The following is a 22290-nucleotide window of genomic DNA, read 5'->3' on the forward strand; positions in this document are numbered from 1 at the left end:
GCTTTGCTATTTTTTGCTGTATTCAAACATTAGCTGTGTGTGGTTTATCAGTCTACTCCACACTACACTAAGCTCTGTGGAAAAGTTGTGTGGTTGGGAGATTTGTGGAAGAGAGCTGGGTTTTTCTGGTGTGGGCTTGGTTTGTTTGGTTTTTTTTAAATGCAATAAGGTACAATATTTTTGTTTGCAGTGATGTTTGTATATGCTTTGCAGGCCAGACTGATTTTCAGGAAGGTTTGTCCCTCTTGAAGAGAAGTAAATAATGGCCATTATATACAGCCAACAATCCTTAAGCTTTTCCTGAGCACAGTTGAGTGCTTGGAGATCTCAAGCAAGGCTGAGCTCTGCTTTGTACGGCAGTTTCTAAGCATGCACTAATAGCTAATACTCCTCTGAAAAGGTCAGTGAGCACAATGGAGGAGATAAAAGCTGGGAGAAGAAGTATTTTCATTTGATGCTCTCATAAAATTGTTTGTTCAAAGATGCACAAGAAAATGTGGAGAAGCTTGACAGCTGTATTTTGCGTTTTATTCTGAAATACAGAACATTCTTCTGCATTGTATGTCGGCAGCGTGTTGTTTTTATTGAAGTTGTGTTTTACCACAGGTATACAAATCATATGGAAGCTTTATCAGTTCTGTTAACAGGCTCATCCCTTATGCTGGCAAATGACCTCTTAAGAATGAAGGCTAAACAGAATCTTCATTTTTAGCTGTTCAACATCACTCAAGTGAAATAGTAATGTGTGGACATGGATGCATGGGAAGCACAGTGTTATGATGTCAGATGAATTTCATCTAAGGCCTTGGAGACTTTTTTAGTGCATCTTTAAGTAAAGAAATACATTTCCTTTCCTGTGTGACTCTTGACATCACTTCTTCTGATTGAGGACTGACATTTCATCCTCTTTATCATCATATAAATAGAAAATCCAACTGTCTTGCTTTGCTTTCTGTTATAATTAGAAAGAAAGCCTCTGGTGCAGGTGGTTTTTACTGAATGCTTCTCTGCTTTGTGATAAGAATTGAATGCAAGAAGCAGAAACACCTTATTGAACTATATATATATGCTTCAGTACCTTGTATGCTGTCTGGGTTATGTGCAACTGTGTTACAATTCTTAAGTGAAAAAGAATAATTAAGGTCTTTTTAAAAACATTGTCTTTCAGAGAAAGACTTTTATGAAAATATTTCATAAGAGACTGTATTTTTCCAGAAGAAGCATAAAAGAATCCGGCAGGCAAAACAGAACACATACCTGTGTGCTTAAACATACTACACACATTACTTGTGCATCCTGTCCTGTGCTCTTCATTGACCCATGTCCAGACAGTTAGTGCACTGCAAATCTTTAAAATGGCTTTAGTTCTATAATCATGAATTGTAAAGGCCTTGTTCCAGGCCTCCATGCCCCAAATATTTCATTTTCTGTTCTTGCTTACAGGTGCACACACATATGGTAGATTTTCAGAAATAGCCAGTTGCTTCAGTGATGGAAATAGAAGACCTTTTTTTTTTTTACTGAAACTAATTTTTTTAATATTGCTTTTAAATAACTTTTTGGTTTCTGGTACATCTTCTGTGAATGGAAACCCAGAGCATGGCATCTGTAATACTATAAGCAGTGGTGGTTTATGGGTGAAAATAATAAAGACATCCCTTTTACTGTTGTTGGAGAGAATTTATGGTGCTTAGCTATACGTACATGATTTATCTCCTCCTCCTCCTGCCATAGCTTTTGAATCCTAAACACTTCAGAAAGGTATTCTAAACAAGGAAATGTTATAGTGCTTATGTGTACTTAAGCTTTAAGCTGGGAAAATAAAGTCAGCCTTTTGAGTATTTGGTGCTGAAAATGTAATGGGTAGTCAGGAATGCTGGAAGGGCCTAGTGACATGTTTTAGCCAAAGTTCAGCCTGGAATTCTTAGCAGACACTTTACATGATGTTCCTCTTATTGTTTGAAAATGCTATTTGTTAGTGAGAGGTGATCTGTATTGTGGTTTAATTAGCCATCAGAAGTAGTTCATGTGTTGTTTCATTAACCTTATTGATATCTATATTGCATGTTTGTATTATTGACAATGCAGCTGCTGTCTAGCTGTTAATGCAGCGTTTTGCTTGAAAAACAAGTCTTATATGAATATATTTTGTTATTTTTTAATACTGTGCGCTTGTCTGGACAAGGAAGAGGCATTTTCAAATGTTGTTGGGTGCAGAGTTGAGCAAAGATCAGAGACAGTGCAGTCAACTGCAGTTAAAACTGCTCCTCCGAACCTGAAAATGACAATTTTTTGGGAGGGCAATGGTAGTTAAATCTGTATCTAGATTTGTCTATCCATGTCCCTGAGCAAAGAAAGAGCTTCTCTCTGACTGCTGCTTGAAGAACAGAGTCGCCTCAGGGCCTAAACTGATCCTGGTCATGATTACTTATTGCTACACTTTAAATGGAAAATTTGATAGAGCTTTTAATACCTAACCTGTCCAAGCATCATTGTACTCAACACATGTGGTTTAAATGTCTCAGTTGCGCTTTCCTGCTTTTATCAATACATGCTATTTTTAGTGTGTGAGTGAACATGCCGTTTTTTCATTCATTTTATTCTTCTAAAAATAAAAAATTAAAAGCCCAAAACAACTGAACATCCCAAAACAAACTCATCAATTACGGAACAACGCAAACATTCTTAATGAAAATACTGTACGTCAGTGTAAACTTCAGAATTGGCTGTTTCTTCATTACTCTGTGGAGCAAATTGCAAAATGCAGTTTTGAAGTTCCTGAGTACTGTGAGGACTCATTATTGTCAGATTAGATGATTTATAAATACATAGGATTCTTTAGAAGGTCTTATGTCAATAACAGATTGCCAAGTTGCTTTGATATTGAGAGAAAAATTTACTGTAGCATCATAAATTTCATTCTTCCCAGTGTCTAGCTTCTTAAATATTTTCTTTAGTTACTGGCATCCACTACAACCTCTGTTTTGCATTGAAGCTTAGTAGCAGGCTTTCACATGGCAGTCTTCTGGGTGAATATTGATTATTTTGAGTTATCTTCCACGTGCTCTATGTTGGGTGATAATGGACAGTAGGTTAAAAACATAGCCATGGGGAAGTGCTTGTGTATTGTGATTTTTCTCTTCCCCAGCTTCCTGACGCTTACTTTCTTAATCTGGGACTATTCAATTATATTTCATTGTTGGCACTCTTCTTCGACACCTTACTTATTGTAATCCTGTTTTCTAGTTTGGAAATATCATCAGTTCTCTGAAAAACTGAATTTGTGGAGGAAAGTAATATAAAATTCTAAGTATGCTTATATTTATATAATATTTTTAAGCTAGTTTGGTAAAACTGCTAAGCACCTCTAGAAAATTAACCATTGGTTATAATAAGATTATTTTACTTCCTAAACAGGTGTCTGGAAAATGGAGAAGACTTTGAGCAGAATTCATCCAGTTTCTGATCCAGAAGCAACGTATTTTCTACAAGTGTCATGGGAAAAAGATTTAGGCACTGGCTTTGGTATAATACTTAGTGATGGTCAGTGTGCATGGACTGGGACAGGTAATAATGGAAAAATGGAAAAAAAAGGTTTTACATTACTACTCTTCCTTATTATTATTTTTAAAAACTTTCTAAACTGTGACCTACAACTTGCATGAAAAAGCTTTTTATGAGCATTACATCTGCCCAATGATGGAGGAGGTGGGGTTCATGATCTTCTGGGACATGTTCAGAGATCTTTCAAGTCTGGAAAGATTGTATCCCAAACCTAATGCTAATTCATTTAGCATATGGATATGCAATGTTTTGTTCTTTCTCAAGAATATGATTTCTAGCAGTGATATTGAAATACCACTTACATGTCTTCTCCAGATCCTTGAACAAATGTCATGCAAGTTCCATTTGCAAATTACAGTTATGAAGCATTTAATTGCAGATGTTTATTAAACGGTTTTCTAAAATCTTAATAATTAAAGGTAGCTGCATTTGGTACTTGTGAATTTTTGAGGGGGAGAAGGGACAAGATTTTTTTTTTTTTTCTGGGGTATAAGTTATCAGAAGAAAATAAAAATAGCCTGTGGGATTTTTTTCCCCACTCAGAAACCTGAGTAAGAGGATGGGTCTCTTAATATGTGCATGTTTCTCTCATTTATGCCTAGTGGAAAAAGGAAAGTTTTGTGTGTTCCTTAATAAATGTGTCAAATACTTGATCAAAAGCCGTCCTCTCAGTGGCAGAAATATTTCAAAGGGAGGAAAGAATGATGTATTTCACAGTGTATTGTAGGCAAATACATTTCCTCGGCTCTTTTTCTGAATTATAAGAATAGATGTCCGTGTAGTTCCTTCCTTCCTTCTCCCTGCCCAGTGGCCGCTGTTTCCTACGTGAGCCAAGCTTTCAAATAGGCCTGATCTCTCTCTCTCCCCCTCCTTCCGCTGCATATACAAACCATATATATGTGTGTATATATAGTTCCTGTGTATAAAAAGAAGCTTAATCATTCATTAACCTTCTTTTGAATACAATTTTTACCTTTTTTTTCCTTTCAGACCTAGGAAACAAGACCAACCTAAAATATGTCTCTATATGTATTAAATCTGGTCTTCCATATTCCTTTTAACATTTCAAACACACTGTTGAGTAGGAGTTCCTGCACAAGATGAATAATACATATTCTAATGCTTGTTCTCTGTAGCCTTGTATGACAGGTTTTTCTTTCTTGCTTTGACAAGAGGATAGTCAAATTATCTATTTTCAAAATAGTAAAAAAGATGTTAACATTGATAAATACGTAAGAAATTGAGCTTTTCTAGTTGTTCTTATGTAACTTTAAAATCCCCAGCTTAAAATTCACAAAAAGCTGATGCTTTAAATCTGTTATTTTTCTAAGTGAAAGCTATGTTACTATAACAAGAGGGGTATAGAAAACATACTGTAAGCACAGTTTTCATTTTGTTAACTTCCTGCATCTGGCAGAATGGCTGAACAGTCATTTCCCAAAACAGAGGACCAGTGAAAAAGATGACCTCATACTATTAAAAGGAAAAAAAGAAACCCACAACACTTTAGCATGAGCACTGGGTACTCGTCCAAAGGAGAGGGCTGCTATTTCTTCTGCAGCAATCTGAGCCATTCCTAAGGAATTCCTATTAAATTTGTCGTCCTTTGAATAATTTCATGAGCAGTTGAAGTTCTTGTGCACGAGGCTTTCCTACTGCACAGATCATACGCTCAGCATTGTTTTTGATGACTTCTTCTAAGTTATTACATCACGTTTGAGACTGCTTAGATTCTAAACAAAAACCTGGGAGGAGGGAAAGCAGTGGTCAGAAAATTCTTGCTATGGGAAATCTGTTTTGGGTTTCTCATGCTGTGGATTATTTTGCTTGGCAAGGCCTACCAGGAATTGAATGAGAGTTGCTGATGGGGTTGTCTTTTATGTTTTTTTTTAATATTTAATGTGATGATGAAAAGTGTTAGGAGTCCTATTTAAGGAGAAAAAAAAAAACAAAACAAAACCAACATTAATGCTGGGGGGGAGAAGCAGCCCAGAAATATGCAATATGATGTAATCCATCGGTTGGTATTGGGTTTAAGAATGACAGATATATGGATTTTTACATTTCATGTTTCTCTAACCAAATGATCAGTTCTGCTTGTTTTGTAAGATTAATGAACATGCAGCATGTATAGGCACCACAGTAGAAAAAACCCACAGTGCTTTCTCACAGTATATTAGTATCTTTGGCTTTTTAGTATTCTTATTTTCATGAAAAGTTTTTCTAATTTTTCTCAGTGTTTAAATAATTTTTCTAGACAAACACTTATTTTTGAAAGTATTTATAACTTTTTTTTTTCTGCCTCTCTTTGCCTCATACTGCAAGGGTTTCCATATTTCTGTCCAGTATGGTTTGGGGGGATTTAAGGGAATAGCTGGCCTTTCCTCTCTCAACTCTGTCTAGTGTCCTGTACAAGAAATAAGCTAGATAATGAGGAAGTGATTGGTGCCTGTAGCTTATAATAAAGCAGAAATGTTTTGGTGGTAAATTTCTTGCCTTTCCCACTCAACTCTTGCTATTTGTAGTGGATTGTTAACTCTGCAAGATGAATGTTGACCAGCACTGTAGCCCTAATTCTTCACTGACTTGTAGATGTAGCTGTTTTCCTCACAGTAGTTCCACTGGATCATTCTTTATATGAACATTAAAAGTGCTGCTTTTAGTTTAAAAAAAAACATGGTGCAGCTGGCAGTTAAAGTCTTAAGCCTTTCTGATAACATATGTTTCATGCTTAAAATAAGTTTAAAAAATCTTGGAAAATACTTTTACTACTTCATCTAAGATACTTACATGTGTTCAGTTGTGTTGTGGCTGAAGGTTAACACTTGATTTTGCTTAAAATGAGGTCGGGAAGAACTGATAGGGTGTGCAACAGCTAGTGTAAGTTTACAGCCTCCAGCTTTGTAGCTCTGAAACGGTACCAAGTCCTGTTCTGAAATTCATACCTTTCAGTCTTAATGTGTGAGTATTAGTGCATAGCTGACATCGACTTAGCAGTTGCTTGCTTGTACGTCTTTTCATGTTTGCAGTGCTGCAGGCTAGCTTTGCTCTCATTCATGTCCCTGTATGTCAGCTGCAGATATGTCTGGTGCATAGGGAAAGAGGCAGTGGTGCAGCACTGCAGCTAAATAGTGTGGCTTTGCACTCGAAGTCCTGTTTGTAGCACAAATACTAGCTAGCTATATATGTGGCCCTCTGTCTTAGCCTCTCTCTCTTCATGTAATAGGAAAATGTTTTACATATTAGAAGAAAGATGGTTGTGAAGTCCATGCAGTGAAAAAAGATTATTACCTTTTTCCATTTCTCACTCTCTCTCTGTCTCTCCTGTGTTCCTTTTCATAAAGATTTTTTTTAACTTCAACTTAGTGAAGAGAGCTGCTGCTTACTTTTTGCTCTGTTTAAATCTGTCTTGTTGAGTTGTAGGAATAAATTTGAAAAGTGTAACATGCTCTTCAAATGATGATACTAAAATATAAATGTTTTGAATCTTTAGTTTATTAGATATCTTAGAGTATTTCAGTGCCCTAAAGCTCATCAGTGTTAGGCTGTATACAAAAACATGTATGAATGATTGTCTATTCCGTCTGCTGTAATGGGCAGCAGAATACAGTTTCCACTTTGGGAGATGTGCTTTTACAAAGAGCACACATCTTGAGTTTACAAATCTGTAGGAACTTACACTTATGATATACCACGCTTCTCCTTGGCCTCTTTTTTCCAACTCCCTCCATTTTTTTCCTGCTCAATGTAGGTAATGCGACCAAAGATGTAAGGCTGGAAGCATCTTCTTCAATCTAGGAATAATGATTATGAAGTTATTTTATTTCTGGTTTATTCTAATGCATGATCCACAGCACTCCTATGTTGTTTTTAATGTATACTGACATTTTTGCAGTTTCTGACATCTGCTGAATGTGTTGTTGCATATCTGATAAAATGCTATGTATGGTGCCTTGTCCTTTTACTTTGTATTAAGCTAGCATGAGTGTGACAGATTTCCTGTTGTATCTTTAAAAGAAGATGGGAGCAGAGAATACTCAATTTTAAGCATTGTCTCTTAAGGAGAATACTGTAAACTTTGTGACAGACTTCAGACTGCCATAGGCCTGACATTTCACATCTTAGTGTGGCAAAGACTGACTTGCTGATATTTATTGAGCCCAATTCCATTATTTTTTTTTTATTATTATTATTTTCTTGGATCATAACCCCAGAGCAATTCAGTTCTCTTGCATCCCTTTGCTTTTTAGCTTTTGAAGGACCTAACACATCTGAATCTGCCTAGGGAAAAATGCCTTCTGCTAGGGGATAACTAATGTGACTCTGACCCACTAATTTATCCTTTTGACTGAGTGTATCTTGCAAGCTCAGTTCTTCCACAGAGGGGGTAGTTTCTCCTTGTGTGAACTGTTTCCTGGCAGTGGTGACATTAGCATGCTCTCTCCTGCCACCTGCATCTCCTTTTTCACCTAGCTGTTTGCCTGTCTCTTATCCAGAGTAACAGAGTGGGGTGTTAGTGACTGACCTGTCTTATCAGATTTTGCAGACTTATGGTAATAACTTAAGGTAATTAGCAAGGCAGTATTTCTTTTTTGTGTGCACAAATAGTTGATGCATTTGAGAATAGATGACCTAACTGATTATTGTGATCTCCTATTAAAAAAAAAACAAACCCACCCATAAAAACCAAAAAACCCCAATAAACCCCCATAGTTATGTCTAAGATCAGTAAAGGCTGCATGTTTTTCTGTATTTTGAGATGTGTAGAGAGGAGGACTATGAAAGCTAATACTTCGGAACAAGGAGGAGTTGGTTCTGTAAGTCAAAGCTGGGGACAGCCTTTCGCTGCTGTGACAGTTCAGTTGGTGGAGTTCAGGATTATGAGAGGAGGGAACAGAGTAAAAAGCAGAATAACAACCCTAGATTTCAAGAGAACAGCCCAGAAAGAATCCCAGGGGAGACAGCTCCAGAGAGAAGAAGGATCCAGGAGAGATGGTTGATTTTTCAAGGATCACCTCCTCCAAGCACAAAAATGATTCATCTTACTGGAACAAGAAATCAAAGGTGGCAGTAGGCCTGCATGGATAAACAAAGAGCTCCTGGCTAAACTCAGACATTAAAAGGCAGTGTACAAGTGGTAGAAGCCAGAGGCAGGTGACCAGGGAGGGGTATAGAGACAGTGACCAAGCATGCAGTGATGGGGTTAGGGAAGCCAGAGCCCACAGGGAATAGCATCTGGCAATGAATGTGCAGGGCAGCTAGGACTTCTGCAGGCTAATCAGCAGCAAAAGAAGATGAAGGAAGATGTGGGCCTGCTGTGGAATTGGGTAGGGGAACTGGTGATAAAGGATATGGAAAAGGCTGAGTGAAGTACTACTACTCAGTGCCTTATTTGCCTGAGTCTTTGCTGGTTAAGATTTGCCTTCAGAAATCCCAAGCCCCTCAGATCAGTTGGAAAGTCAGGGGAAAGGAGACTTACCCTTGGAGGAGGGTCAGGTTAGAGAATATCTTAAGAAACTGCATGTACATATGTCCATGGGGCCTGACTGGATGCAAATATGAGTACTGATGGATCTGGCCCAGGTCATTCACAGGACCACAGACTGGTAGGGGTTGGAAGGGACCTCTGAGATCATCTCGTCCAACCCCCCTGCTTGAGCAGGGACACCCAGAGCAGGGGGCACAGGACTGCGTGCAGGCGGGGTGTGAATGTCTCCAGGGAAGGGACCCCACAGCCTCCCTGGGCAGCCTGTGCCCCTGCTCTGGCACCCGCACAGGAAAGGTTTTTTTTTTTTTCTCATATTGAGGTGGAACTTCCTATGCTCCAACTTGTGCCCATTGCCCCATGTCCTGTCACTGGGCACCACTGAAAAGAGCCTAGTCCCATAATCCTGACACCCGCCCTTTAGATATTTATAGGTATTGATGAAATCGCCCCCTCAGCCTTCTCTTCTCCAGGCTGAACCAACCCAAGTCTCTCAGCCTTTCCTCATAAGGGAGATGCTCCAGCCCCCTGATCATCTTGGTAGCTCTCCGCTGGACTCAAACAGTTAATTGTGAGGCCACTTTTGATTATTTTTGCAAGGTAGTAGTCATCAGGGGATGTTTGTAGGGACTGGAAGAAATGTCTCTCCCATCTTTGGGAAGGGTAAGGGTCTAGGGATCCCTTGGGAAGGGATCTAGGTCACTGGATACTGGTCAACCAAAGGGTATTGGAGGAATAATCCTGGAAACCATTTTAAAAAATATTACAGACAAGATGGTGAGCAGTCAGTGTGAATTTACAAAGGGAAAATTGTGCCTGACCCGCCTGATAACCTTCTCTGATGAAATTACTAGCTTGCTGAATGAGGGGCAGGCAGTGGATGTTGTTTATTTTGGCTGTAAGTGGCAAGGCTTTCAATACTCTGTCCTCTAACATCCTCATGGACAAACTGTTGAAGTATTGACTAGGTGAATGAACAGATGAACAGTGAAATTGATTGAGCTCAGGCAGATTTCAGAGGGCTGTGATCAGTGGTATGAAGTCTCGCTGGAAACCAGTTACTAGTGGCCCTGTACCATGGGGTCAGTACTGGGTCCAGTACTGTTAACATCTTCATTAATCACTTGGATCATGACACAGTGCATCCTCAGCAAGTTTGTAAATGATGCAAAACTGGGGGGAGGGCTTGATAGACGATTGGGTTGCCATTCAGAGGGACCTGAGTAGGCTGGAGAAATGGGCTGACAGGAATCTCATTAAATTCAACAAAGGGAAATGCAAAACTGTGCACCTGGGAAGGAATAACCCCCCAGCTTGTACTGGTGCCTTGGGTGACTGGCTGGACACAGGTCCCTTATTGAAAAGGGCCTGGGAGTCCTGGTGGACAAGAAGTTGAACATGGGCCAGCAATGTGGCCTTGTGGCAAAGAAGGCCAACAGCCTCCTGGGCTGCATTAGGAAGAGTGTTGCCACCATGTCAAGGGAGGTGATCCCTCTGCTCAGCCCTGTTGAGACCTGTGATGAGGTGTCCAGTTCTGGGCTCTCCAGTGTGAGAGGACATGAATTTATGGAATTGAGTCCCATGACAGTCCATGAAGATGACTGGAGGACTTAAGCATCATCATGCTAGGAGAAGTTGAGGGACCTGGGACTGTGCAGCCTGGAAGAGAGAAGGCTCAAGGAGATTTTGTCAATGTGTGTTAATTAATACCTGATGAGAGGGAGTGAAGAAGATGTAGCCAGGCTTTTCCCAGTGAAAGGACAAGAGGCAAAGGGCGCAAACATACAAGGAATTCCATTTAAACACAGGAAGAAACCTTTTTACCATAGGGGTGACAAAGCATCAGAACAGATTGCCTGGAGAGGACAGAAGCCTCAGTCCTTGGAAATACTCAAAACATGGTCCTGAGCAACCTTTGTAGCTGAGCCTTCTTTGATCAGTGGAGTTGGACTAGACAATCTTCAGAGGCCAATTCCAAGTTCAACCACTCTGAGTCTGTGAAAATAAGCTAAAATTACTGAAGGTGCAGTATTAATCCAGAAATCCTGAAGTGGGTGAGTTATTCATAGCAAATAATTATGCATTCACCTCTTTGCTGTATTTTTATATGATGGGTTGATTTGATATGTACCACCTCCTTTGCAATATGAGGTTAGCTACTGTGTCAAAAAGATTGAAGAAAATTAGGCAATTTGAACAGCCTCATATTTGACTGAAATGCTGTTCTATTTCTATCAGCATGATTTCAGTACACGTGCAGGCTTATGTCTCAATATCAAACAATCTTCAAATGCATTTTTATAGAGAAGAAATATAGGGTTTTTTAATATATAAGAGGTTTAAGTGGGATACTTTTTTAAGTCACTTACAGTTCTGTGAAGGATGTGTTTTGGGGTTAGTTTGGTTTTTTTTTTCCATGGGTTTTTGGGTTGGGTTTTGGTCTGTGTGTTTTTGTTTACTTTTTGTCTCTGTTTTGTGGGGTTTTTTTGTGTGGTGGGTTTTTTTTGTGTGTGTGTTTGTTTTTCAGGCTGTCACAAGCTAATATTCTTTTGCATATCTTGCTCTCTCAAATTCTGGGCAAATGCTAGGAAGGTCTAAGAGTAAGCAGGAGTAAATGACAGTCTAGAGCAGACTTCCTGAGGAGATTGCTCAGAAGAAAAGCAAACAGTTCTGTTACTCAATTAAACAATCTAAAATACGGTACTGGTGGGCTACACGTTAAAGCCTACATTACATTATAGCCATCCTATTTTAAATCTAAATTAGAGTCTTTGCTTATATCTGTCTGTGCAAGAAACTCTGCACTCCTCATTGAGATAATTATTCTGATTAACACTTGATTTCTAAAAATACCGAGGAAACAGTATGTAGAATAAAATAAAAAGGAAGGAGAATAACCAGGGGCCCAGGTGGTAAAATCAAGAACTGTTTCTTGCTACTCCAAGATGATGAGTCTTGGTAAGCTGCCATTTCAGTTTGAGAGTTAACCAAAAGAAGATTTAGGAAGAAATAAATGATCAAAAGCAACAGGAAAAGCTGTCATGGTTGTTACCATTGGCCTGTTCTGTACCATGATCAACCATTCTTCATCTTCAAAGGAATGGGGTAAAATTTTCTTCATAGACCTGATGTAATGCAAACTGGAGACACATCCCCCATTTAGTGGTCCTTGGCTGTGAATGGTAAAACATGGATTCTCGAGTCTCTACGTGCAGTTTCATTTGTAAATTGACTGTTTATTTTATTCTAAGGTTGTAAATTACAAACTTGGAAAACTGGATCAAGGATGTCTAAGGAGACAGTTGCATCTGTTGTCTTACAGGGTTTAGATTACATGCTTTCAAAAAGAACTGAGAGGGTGCAATAAATCATAGTTAAAACACCCCACTCTTTGTTGTAAGGTTAGTGTTATTCGGAATAACTTGAGGCAAGTAGAATTGTGGACTCGTAGAAGAAAACCATTTTCAGACAGGAAAAAAGGGACAGAATTTAATTCTTACGAAAAGCACAGTATTCCTGCTACATTTCCATTACTGTCTGGCACACAAATACATGTCAGGGAAGGAAGAGTCTCCTAATATTTGCCTGCCCCGTAAGGTGTTAGTGTACATCTGTATGTATATATGAATAAATATACATGTTCTCACACATATGAGTATTTATTTCTCACATTTCTTTCTGATAGTGTCTGAAGCTGAAATTTCTAGGGAGGCTGCTGACATGGAAATGAGTAGAGAAAAGTATGTTGAAGAACTGAAGAAAGCATTGATTGCTGGAGAAGAGTCAGCTGGCAAATATAACTTTGCTATTTCAAGAGATGAAGAAAATATGGAGTGTCTCTTCTCCTATGAAAGAAATCTGAAAGATGGCTCTGTAAGTATAGTTAAAGATTTAAATTTGACTGTTAAATTGTGAGAAGGACCTTCTTGGCACATTTCTGTATTTTTATTAGGTTCTTCAAAATCGCATAGACCTGTGACACATATTTGAGATTGAATGAATATTGTGAACTTTGCCACAGTCCAAAATAAAAACAAGTTTGTGTTTTCCTTTCAAAACCTGGTATCAGTAGAACTATTTCTGTGTTACTTTCTTAAATGCTACTGAGTAAGAGTATTACTTCTCTATTTAAGTTCTAGATTAGTGTAGTGATAGGGCAAGGAGTAACAGTTTTAAACTGAAAGAGGGTAGATTTAGGTTAGATATTAGGAAGAAATTCTTTACTGTGAGGGTGGTGAGGCACTGGCACAGGTTGGACAGAGAAGTTCTGGATGCCCCATCCCTGCAAGTGCTCAAGGCCAGGTTGGATGGGGTTCCGAGCAACCTGGTCTAGTGGAAGGTGTCCCTGCCCATGGCAGGGGGGTTGGAGTTAGGTGATCTTTCAACCGTATCAATCAAGGTCCCTTCCAACCCAAACCATTCTATGATTTAATGACCTGTGTTTTGGGTTTTTTAAGCAGGTTATGCCTACATTGGAGCTGCAGTTTAATATTAAGCTGCTCTGTTCCATAAGCTGTAACTTTGTTTTTAATTCCTAACTTAGGAAGTATGCTTCCCTTTTGAAATTCCAGCCCCCAGCGCATTTCTGCTTTGCTTGTTTCTTCTTTCTTCTCTTTCTATACTCACCTAAATGAGGAAAAATATTAAAATTTAAGTAAGATTATTTTCAAATGCTAAAATGTCAATTTAAAATGAGTTTTTTTAAATTACTTAAATATTTTGGAAGCTAACACTAAAATTGTTTCCTGCTTAGAAATGCATTAAATTGCAACTGGGAATGTGGTTCCATGTTGGTTTCTTGGCTGCAAAGAAAAGGACCTGCTTAAAGCAAGAAAGAAACCAGTGCAATCTGTACCTGTAGACTTTTTTAGCTATTTCAGGTTGTGGTTTGTTGTTAAAGCTTTTCTGAGGAAGAAGCTAATTTAAGGTAATACTCCTTGCTTGCCGTTTTTCTCCCTTTGTCCCTCCCTCCCTCTCTCTCCCTCCCTCCCTCTCTCTCCCTCCCTCCCTCTCTCTCCCTCCCTCCCTCTCTCTCCCTCCCTCCCTCTCTCTCCCTCCCTCCCTCTCTCTCTCTCCCTCCCTCCCTCCCTCTCCCTCCCTCCCTCCCTCTCTCTCCCTCCCTCCCTCTCCCTCCCTCCCTCCCTCTCCCTCCCTCCCTCCCTCTCCCTCCCTCCCTCCCTCTCCCTCCCTCCCTCCCTCTCCCTCCCTCCCTCCCTCTCTCTCCCTCCCTCCCTCTCTCTCCCTCCCTCCCTCTCTCTCCCTCCCTCCCTCTCTCTCCCTCCCTCCCTCTCTCTCCCTCCCTCCCTCTCTCTCCCTCCCTCTCTCTCTCTCCCTCCCTCTCTCTCTCTCCCTCCCTCTCTCTCTCTCCCTCCCTCTCTCTCTCTCCCTCCCTCTCTCTCTCTCTCTCTCTCATTCTCTCTCTCTTTCTTGCGCTCACTTGCTCTTTCGCTCTTTCTCTCTTTCTTTCACTCTTTCTCCTCCAAAAAGTAATGCTCTGCCTTTCCCAAGGTTTGTCACAGCTTCAGTTGTGCTAGGATAGCAGCCGGACTGACTGACCACTTGACCATTCAGTCACGTTAGTGAAATAATTTGGGTTTACAAAGCACTGACTTAAAATTGCACTGATCCAGCTCACAGCAGTTCTGCAATCAGTTTCACTGGCATTATTGAGGGGAAGAAAATTGTGGAGAGAGAAAAGAGATGAGATTGCAGATAGAAAAGAGTAGGAATGTCTTTGGCCAGATCTTTTTTCTTTTTTTTTCCCCTGGAATAAAAATCTAGCATGGATTTGTGTCTGGGAGCAAAGTGTCTAGGGATTGTCATACCTGCTTTGTTTTAAAAGATTTCTTCTTCAGACCATTGGGACTTGCTTTGCTTCTTCATTTGATTAATTTTGGCAGGTATCACCTCTTAAGAAACTAGCAGAGGTGTCTGACTTGTAATAAAAAACCAACCCAATACAAAGAAACTACCTTCTGTGGGATGTGTCCATTGGAAGTGAAAGGTGGAAATACCTTTTTTCCTCTAGACTGGAAGTAGGCAAAGAATGCAGTATAGGTATTGGTCACAAACATGAAATCGGGGTATGTTTTATTTTGTGCATGTGTATCTCTTAGACGAGATGAAGAAAAACTCACTTTAAAGAGGAGAGACATTCAGATTACCTAATCAGTAGCAGTTCACTTATTGTGCTTATTGTCAGAGTCTTGGCTTTATTTTAGTATGCATAGAAAGAGATTCAGTGGAAAGAAGTTTGGCGGCTTAAGGGTACTTCATTATATGCCTTTTAGCTTGTGCTATATAGGAAGTTTCAGCACAATTTGGCTCTTGACTGAGGTGCCAAAAGTTAGGTGGTGTAACTCTTGCAAACTGCATTATCAATATTTCTGTGTATTTATCTAAGGCCTTATGGGCCCTATACATGCCTCTTGACACTTCTTGTGAGCACACAGGGCTGAGTGCTGTTCACAGGGGTCTAGGTCAAAAGTACTGTATTACAGCAGGATTATAAGGTTAGGACCAGATTGTACTTAGAAAATAGGAGCAGTCATTTTAAGAATCCTGTTTTTCTTGTCTGTGTCACACATAATATATTCTAAATACCAGACAGATGAAATACATGCTGTATTTTTATTAAGGGAAATATCTTCATATATGTGGGCCCACCTCATATATGCTTCCATCAATTAAGTCTTATGAGAAATTTAATTCATATGAAAACATCTTTATGCCAATTGGGGCAAGTAATAATCTGGCCAAAGAACTTGAAAATACAAAGTGTCCTGATTGCTATGCATGCTTTTAGCTTTGGGTGTCAAAAGAGTGTTTTTAGAAAAGATGTAATTTATTGGGCGAAAATATCTTTTTTGCCTTCTGTACTCAAATAACACCTACAAATAAAATTGCCGAAACCTTTGTTAGAATTACAGATAGTTTTCGGGTGTATAATAGAATATGTTTCAAACATTTTGCAAATTCTGTGTGGTGATGTAAATCTTTCAGCATCAGATTAGGAAATTAATCTTCCTGGGCTCTGTACATCCAGAGGGCTGAGATTCAGCTAAGTGTACATTTACCATAGAAGACGACTAGAGAAACTGCTCTGGAACTTACACATGACTTAAATTCTGTGTTTATCTCTTATCAGTACTTGGGTTTTTTTATGGGGTATTTGTCTTACGTCTTTTGTTCAGTCATTATGAATATTTTCTCTGTTTTCATCCTTCAGCAACTGTGTATATGTTTTGGTACATTCCCAACTGGAATGAGCATGATAAAAGCATCTTAAAGAATTCATAGTGGTAAATGCTTGCATCTTGTAAGACAAGTTGCTTCTTATTCTGTCTTCTTGTTAAGAAAATTCACATTTATTTGTAGATATCACAGTTTAATAATTTCAAATAGTGTTCTTTATGCATTTATAATTCACACTAGTTAATAATATTATGGTGTTTACTAATTGTCAGTACTTTAATTGACAAAGAGTATATGTCTGAGAAAACAGAAAAAGAGGGTTAAAATGCAACTCATTTTTTTGTATATCACATTCATGTGGGAGAAGTATACTGCTACATACGTGGACACAATCTTGCTCCATGTGGATCCATTTCTTGCAAATAACTACACCTGTGAAACAGCCTGTACCTGATTAGCGTGCTTTGTACATAGACTAGGAACTTAGTAAACAGATCTAATTTGTCATAAATAACAAAAGCTTTCATATGGTAGTGCATCAGAAATTAGTGTTTAAAATTTTAAGCCTTAAAAAGCAGTGTTTACAGTGTTACAGATGAATAATTTAAACATTATTGACTGATGTGAAGTAAAGCTAGCTAGGTCACTAGTGTCACTTGATTTTTTCCCTTGATGAGCATAATTTTCAGCTTGGTAGTTACCGATGTTGAAACACTGTATATGTATATATTATATAATTTATTGACATGTATGTAATTTTCAGGGGCTTAGTGAATGTATAAACCTCAAATACTCTGTTTTCAATAGTCTGTTCGTCTGAGTTAGGTTGGGTGGGATGGTGGTTTTTTTTTTTCTTTCCAGTCATGCACCTGTGTATTTGTTTTCCAGTCTTCCTGTAGAGAATATCTCTAGGTGATTTTGGACTAGTGACTGGTAATAGTCACTTGATGATGATAAAATGTGTTAGATACTGAATTTTTGTTTCCATAACTGCACTGAACTGTGGTATTTGAAATAATTCCTACCTTCTTTGGAGCGCCTTGCTAAAGAACTGCTTCCCTAAAATATAATTATATGCCAAAACTGTATTGGGTGGTCTATAGGAGAGCAAATAAAAGTAGTGGAGTGATGTTAAGCAACGGGAAAATGTAGGCATATTATTGCGAAATAGTTTCAGATGCTGAAATTTGTTTTACTGCTGAAGTGTTTGCCAGAAGATGTGCTAGCAGCCGCATTGCGTCAGTCACTTAAAAATGGACTGGACAAAGGAAGGGAAAAGGCACTGTAACTAACTATCCTGCATTGGCAGTGTAGTACATTAGATGACTTAATAGGTGTTCTCCATCCCCAAAACCCATGAATCTCTACTTGCCTGTCCAGACTACTGTATATATCAGCTCCATTGCTCTATGGTGCAATGAATGTCTTCGCTAAGGAATTTGTATTTAGAGACAGACGCACACAAGTTGAAGAGCAATAGGGTGGAGAATGTAGTTCTTGCAGTTGCCTCCAGAAAACAGGCTTATCATCCCTCATTAGGTGCCACGGGTTGGTTGTTCAAAGTTTTTGTGCCTTTTGTAGTCTAGATAGAACATTTGGTGGTGGTAACTCTGGCAGATGATTCGCCACCACATCAACACAAGTTGGCATTGTAAACATCTCATTGAGGTAAGGTTACAAACAAGCCCTTGAAGATCAGTTTGGTTTTCCTTTCCTAGCTGATAGGAAAGAATAATTATCTCTTATTTGCTTATGGAAGTAAATAAGTTTAGAGATTAAAAACTTGTCTGTGGTTCCTCAAAATTACCTCCTCCTCTTTTGTACTGGCTCATAAGGCTGGAATTCACTTGTTAGCCAGAGCCCTATTTTGAAGGCCAAGGAGAACTGTAACAACATGGAGAGTAAGAAGGCAGGCTGTGAAGTGATGGCCGGATATGAAATCCCTCTGGCAATTTTGTTGTATAGTTTTTACCATCAGCATAAGTAAAGATCGGGGAGTCGCAGCATCTGTGTGACAGTCATTCAGAAGACTACAACTGACAGCCTAATTCAGCTGTTATTTAGCTGATGAATAGGTAGGTTCCTTCCATGATGTCTACCACCAAAGCCGGAGGCCTAAAAGTAAATGCTTGTAACTACTCCAGCATTATTCTGATAGGATGAAACCAAACCTGTATCTCCAAATCCTTTTAAAAGTGTTTATGCTTTTATAATGATATATATATAAGATTTATGTAATTAATTAGTTACTTAGGTGCTGATGGTTTGGTGGTTTTGTTTTTTTTTTAATGGATGGAAAACTTACTCAAGTCATAAATGTATCATATCTGATTTAGAGCAGATGTCTAGATAACATTTATTTTGCAGTGTCATAGTTGCATGTAATTTTAAAAGTATCAGAATAAGTATGATAATCTAAGTCAAGGGAAGTCCATAATGATTTTAGTACTTTCTTACTTATGTTTTTGAAACGGTGATCAAAAAAAATAAAATGCTGTATGAGTTTTATAAATACTTGTTCTAGCTGTATCTCAGCCTGATGTTGCTAAGCCTAAAAAATTATGCCTTTAAAAACTCTGTGTTTTGTGATTTATCTTCCTTATGACAGGTGGCTTTGCTGTAGGGTGTTCAGCACTCTGCCCTTAGGAACTGTTTTTGGGGTGGTGAGGGCAAAGTAGACTGTTAAGAGTCACATTAAAATAACAATGGGTTTGGTATACAGTGGGACTTGTGTGTCAAGCCAGCTGCAGCGCAAAATGGGCCACACACACAGAGATCTCAGTAAGGGGCCATTGAGGCTGGGCCAGCTAAACTGCTGCCACCTAAACAAACACCATCACAGAGTCAGTGATTTAGCGCTTGATCTAAGTAGGTGACCACTTGGAAGTAAATCTTTCCAAGTACTTCAGCGAGTCACTCCACATATAATAAATAATGGAAATCCGGCAAGATTTTTTTTTTGTACTGGCAATTAAATTGATTAAGTAGCCTTTGATAAACAATTATTTGAGTGCTAGCAGTTGTCTTTTTTTACAGTAATGTGACAGGCTCTGGTTTTTTTCTTGCCTTTTGTGTAAATTTGTGAACAGGGAGGATATGAGCTTAAGAAATTCCACCTCCGATACAGTACTGTTGCTAATTAGGCTGATGGAAGAGATGCTGTTATTTGTCTCTTCTGTTTCCTGTGGCTGCTCTTCCATGGTTTGTTCTGTCACTTCCTTATGAGTTTACTACAAGTTAAAAATAGTTGGAGAAATTCATGCTAACCAAAACTTTTCAGAGCATACTGAATGAGTGAAGTAGAATTGGTAGAGCTCTTTATGCTGTCCACACTGTCTTGGTTCAAGGTTTGAACACGTACTTTGCTCCGAAGCACTGAGGATATGTTGTTTGGATAACAAAGGTCACTGAGAGTTCACATTGTTTCCCAGGCAATTCGACTAACTGCTAAACTGAAAAGACGGAAAGATGAAGTGATTAATTTTTAGCCCAGTGTAATGGCAATGACTCTTCTGTATCATTTATATCTATGTACTTCAGGATTCAAGAGCATACACTTGAATGAGTTTCTCGGAAGCTGGGTTTAGAAATAGCTTATTAATGTGACTTATATAAGAGAAACATTGTGTTATCTTTTGCATAATCTGAGACTTCTAATTGCTACATCCTGATGTGTACCTTTATGAACTCTTCAGGTCTTGTAGGTACATTTTAAATGCAGTGGGTCACTTCTGTAGCCTTGAGCTAAGAAAAACAATTTTTAAAAAAATAAAATGTCTTGTTCCCCCAGTTGTTAATATGCGTACGATATTTGACAAAAGTCCTGGAGGATTGTTATGCTAATTTCCTTGTTTAGCTCTCTGATTGTAATAAGCTATTTGATTGTTTAGCTGTTTGATTGCTGCTTCCAGTAAGCAATGGTTTGGAGAACTTTTGGGAGAAGTACTGGTAGTATATACATTTAAAAATGAGGCATTATTGGAAGAGGAAGAATCAAATGCTGTAATGAATAAATACTTCTCCAGTTCTCTCTACCTGTTAGCTGGAATGATCCAATTAAACAAAAGTAGTAGTTTAAGTGTTTTAAAGCCTATTGGAAATTACACTATAAAGGGCACTATCTTATTTCACAAGTGCAACGATGGTTTAAATATATTTAAAATAGCTGTAAAATTGTCTTAAAGTAGCAAAATAACAGGTATTGATTTGATTTATACGAGAAAAAATTGTCAGTTGTCTGTTCTCTCTCCTGATGTTATTGTATTGTCTCCCCTCCCTTCCTCTCTATTCCTTCAGATTTTCCCTTTCTGGCATACCTGCTGTGCATTTCACATCTCTGTGAAACATCAAGGCTTACTTTTACTTGTACAGCTGAGTACAAATGCTTTCATTTTAGGAGGAAAATCATTAAATCACAGCATATTGACAAGTCTAGGTTCCCAAGAAAAATATAGAGGACAGTAGATGCTCTGGAAAAGAGATTACTGTGTGCAGGTTTTAAAACTTCCCTACAAGTCTCTAGTCCCATATTCTCTGTACGGATGAACAACAGTTAGAGCATGAAGAACAGCGAGAATCTCATTTATGTTTCTCTTCAGAACTGCTTTTGCAGCTCTAGAGGAGGCTTTCAGCTTTCTACCGATAGAGGCACAGGAAAAACCTCAAGCTCAGGGTAATAATGTTTTGTTAAATTCTGCATTCACTAACACAGAACTTTTACCATTATCAAATATTGAATGGATATGTTTTAACCCTCAAAGCTTTGGGTAAATTATTCCTGTTAATTTCAACACATATACTAGTCTGCTACATTTACATACTGGAATTTTCTTGAAATGCAAGTAAAGAACAGATTTGAGATGTTCAGTATTTTTTTTAAAAATGGCAAATACAGAAATACCCTTGTATAATGTGATGCAGAAATAAGTGGCTGGAGTACTTGCACTGAGGAAGGTGTTACACTCACTGCTGTTTTCTTGCCTTAAGTTGCAGTGATGTGAAATGCATATATATTTGCTTGTTCACTTATGTTAGGAAGGCACAGTATATTATTAATCCTGACATAAAAATGAAGTTTTCTCTCAACAGTGAAACAAATTCCTAATTTCATTGTCCAATAAGTGTAGCAAGGACAACTGTTCTATGGTGGAACAGTGCTATTCTAATTTTGCTACCTCACTATAAACACTGTGAACTATTGTATCTGACCTTAGGATTTTACAGAATGCTAACTACTGCCTGTCGTATGGTGTCAAACAGCATGTGGAGTAAGTTTGTTTTTTATCACGGAGCACAAAGTCTAAGGCTCTTTGATTTGAGATTTAAATTTTGAAGCCAAATTACATACATATTTGACATTTTTGCGGAGTCAAATATTTGAGTTTTCCTAAAAGATAGCGTCACTGGAAAATCCTTTGGAAGGTAGGTTCTCTGTTTTTCAAATCTTGAATGTGGTTTTCTGACAGAAATACTTTTCTCAGGTAAATACAGTGTAAAATTTCAAGAGTAATTTTCTGGGTAGTATCATTCCATGGAAAAGCTCTTCCACATAAGATGATTTGTTTTGTTATTCTTTTTTTTTTATTTATTTATTCCTTTCAGTTGCTCCTGCAAATAGTGTCTGACATTTCATTTAAAATTTGGTTTTATTTGCTTTGTTGGATATAAAATGTAACTGGTACTAGTTACATTTTGGGTTTTTTGGTGTTTTCAGAACGCAAATCCTTGTCTTTCTGCATGTGTTCTTCTCTGGCAAATCTAAGTTTTAGGGTTTTTTTTAAGACTTTGAGGTACAGATTTTTGTTCTGTTTACACAAGCACTTTGTCTTCTCACTGCACATTGTCCTCACATTGTCTGTTCAGTGCATGATTAATACCTGTAGGTTATTACTGTAACACAAATGTGCAAGCATATGCTAATTTGTGGTAACAGAACCTTGCCAATGTTCTGAGGAGCTGCAGAGGTACCAAACAGTGGAATTTGGAAACAGTCAGGGTTTTAAACTGCACATTCAATCTAAATTATTGCAAAATTACATTAGTCTAAA

General features: G+C 38.3%; 1 protein-coding gene across 7 annotated transcripts in view; it reads left to right on the forward strand.

Moving 5' to 3' along the window:
* XRCC4 (X-ray repair cross complementing 4) overlaps window positions 1-22290 on the forward strand; it is a 181428-nt gene that overhangs the window by 16074 nt on the left and 143064 nt on the right. For all 7 annotated transcript variants that reach the window (XM_064439501.1, XM_064439500.1, XM_064439503.1 and 4 more), the window contains 2 exons: window positions 3418-3567; window positions 12735-12922. In XM_064439501.1, coding sequence (XP_064295571.1) covers window positions 3429-3567; window positions 12735-12922 — 327 coding nt within the window. In that variant the 5' untranslated portion in view covers window positions 3418-3428. The remainder of the gene's footprint in view (window positions 1-3417; window positions 3568-12734; window positions 12923-22290) is intronic.

Source organism: Phalacrocorax carbo, chromosome Z (genome assembly GCF_963921805.1).
Source record: "Phalacrocorax carbo chromosome Z, bPhaCar2.1, whole genome shotgun sequence".
Taxonomy (NCBI): Eukaryota; Metazoa; Chordata; class Aves; order Suliformes; family Phalacrocoracidae; genus Phalacrocorax; species Phalacrocorax carbo.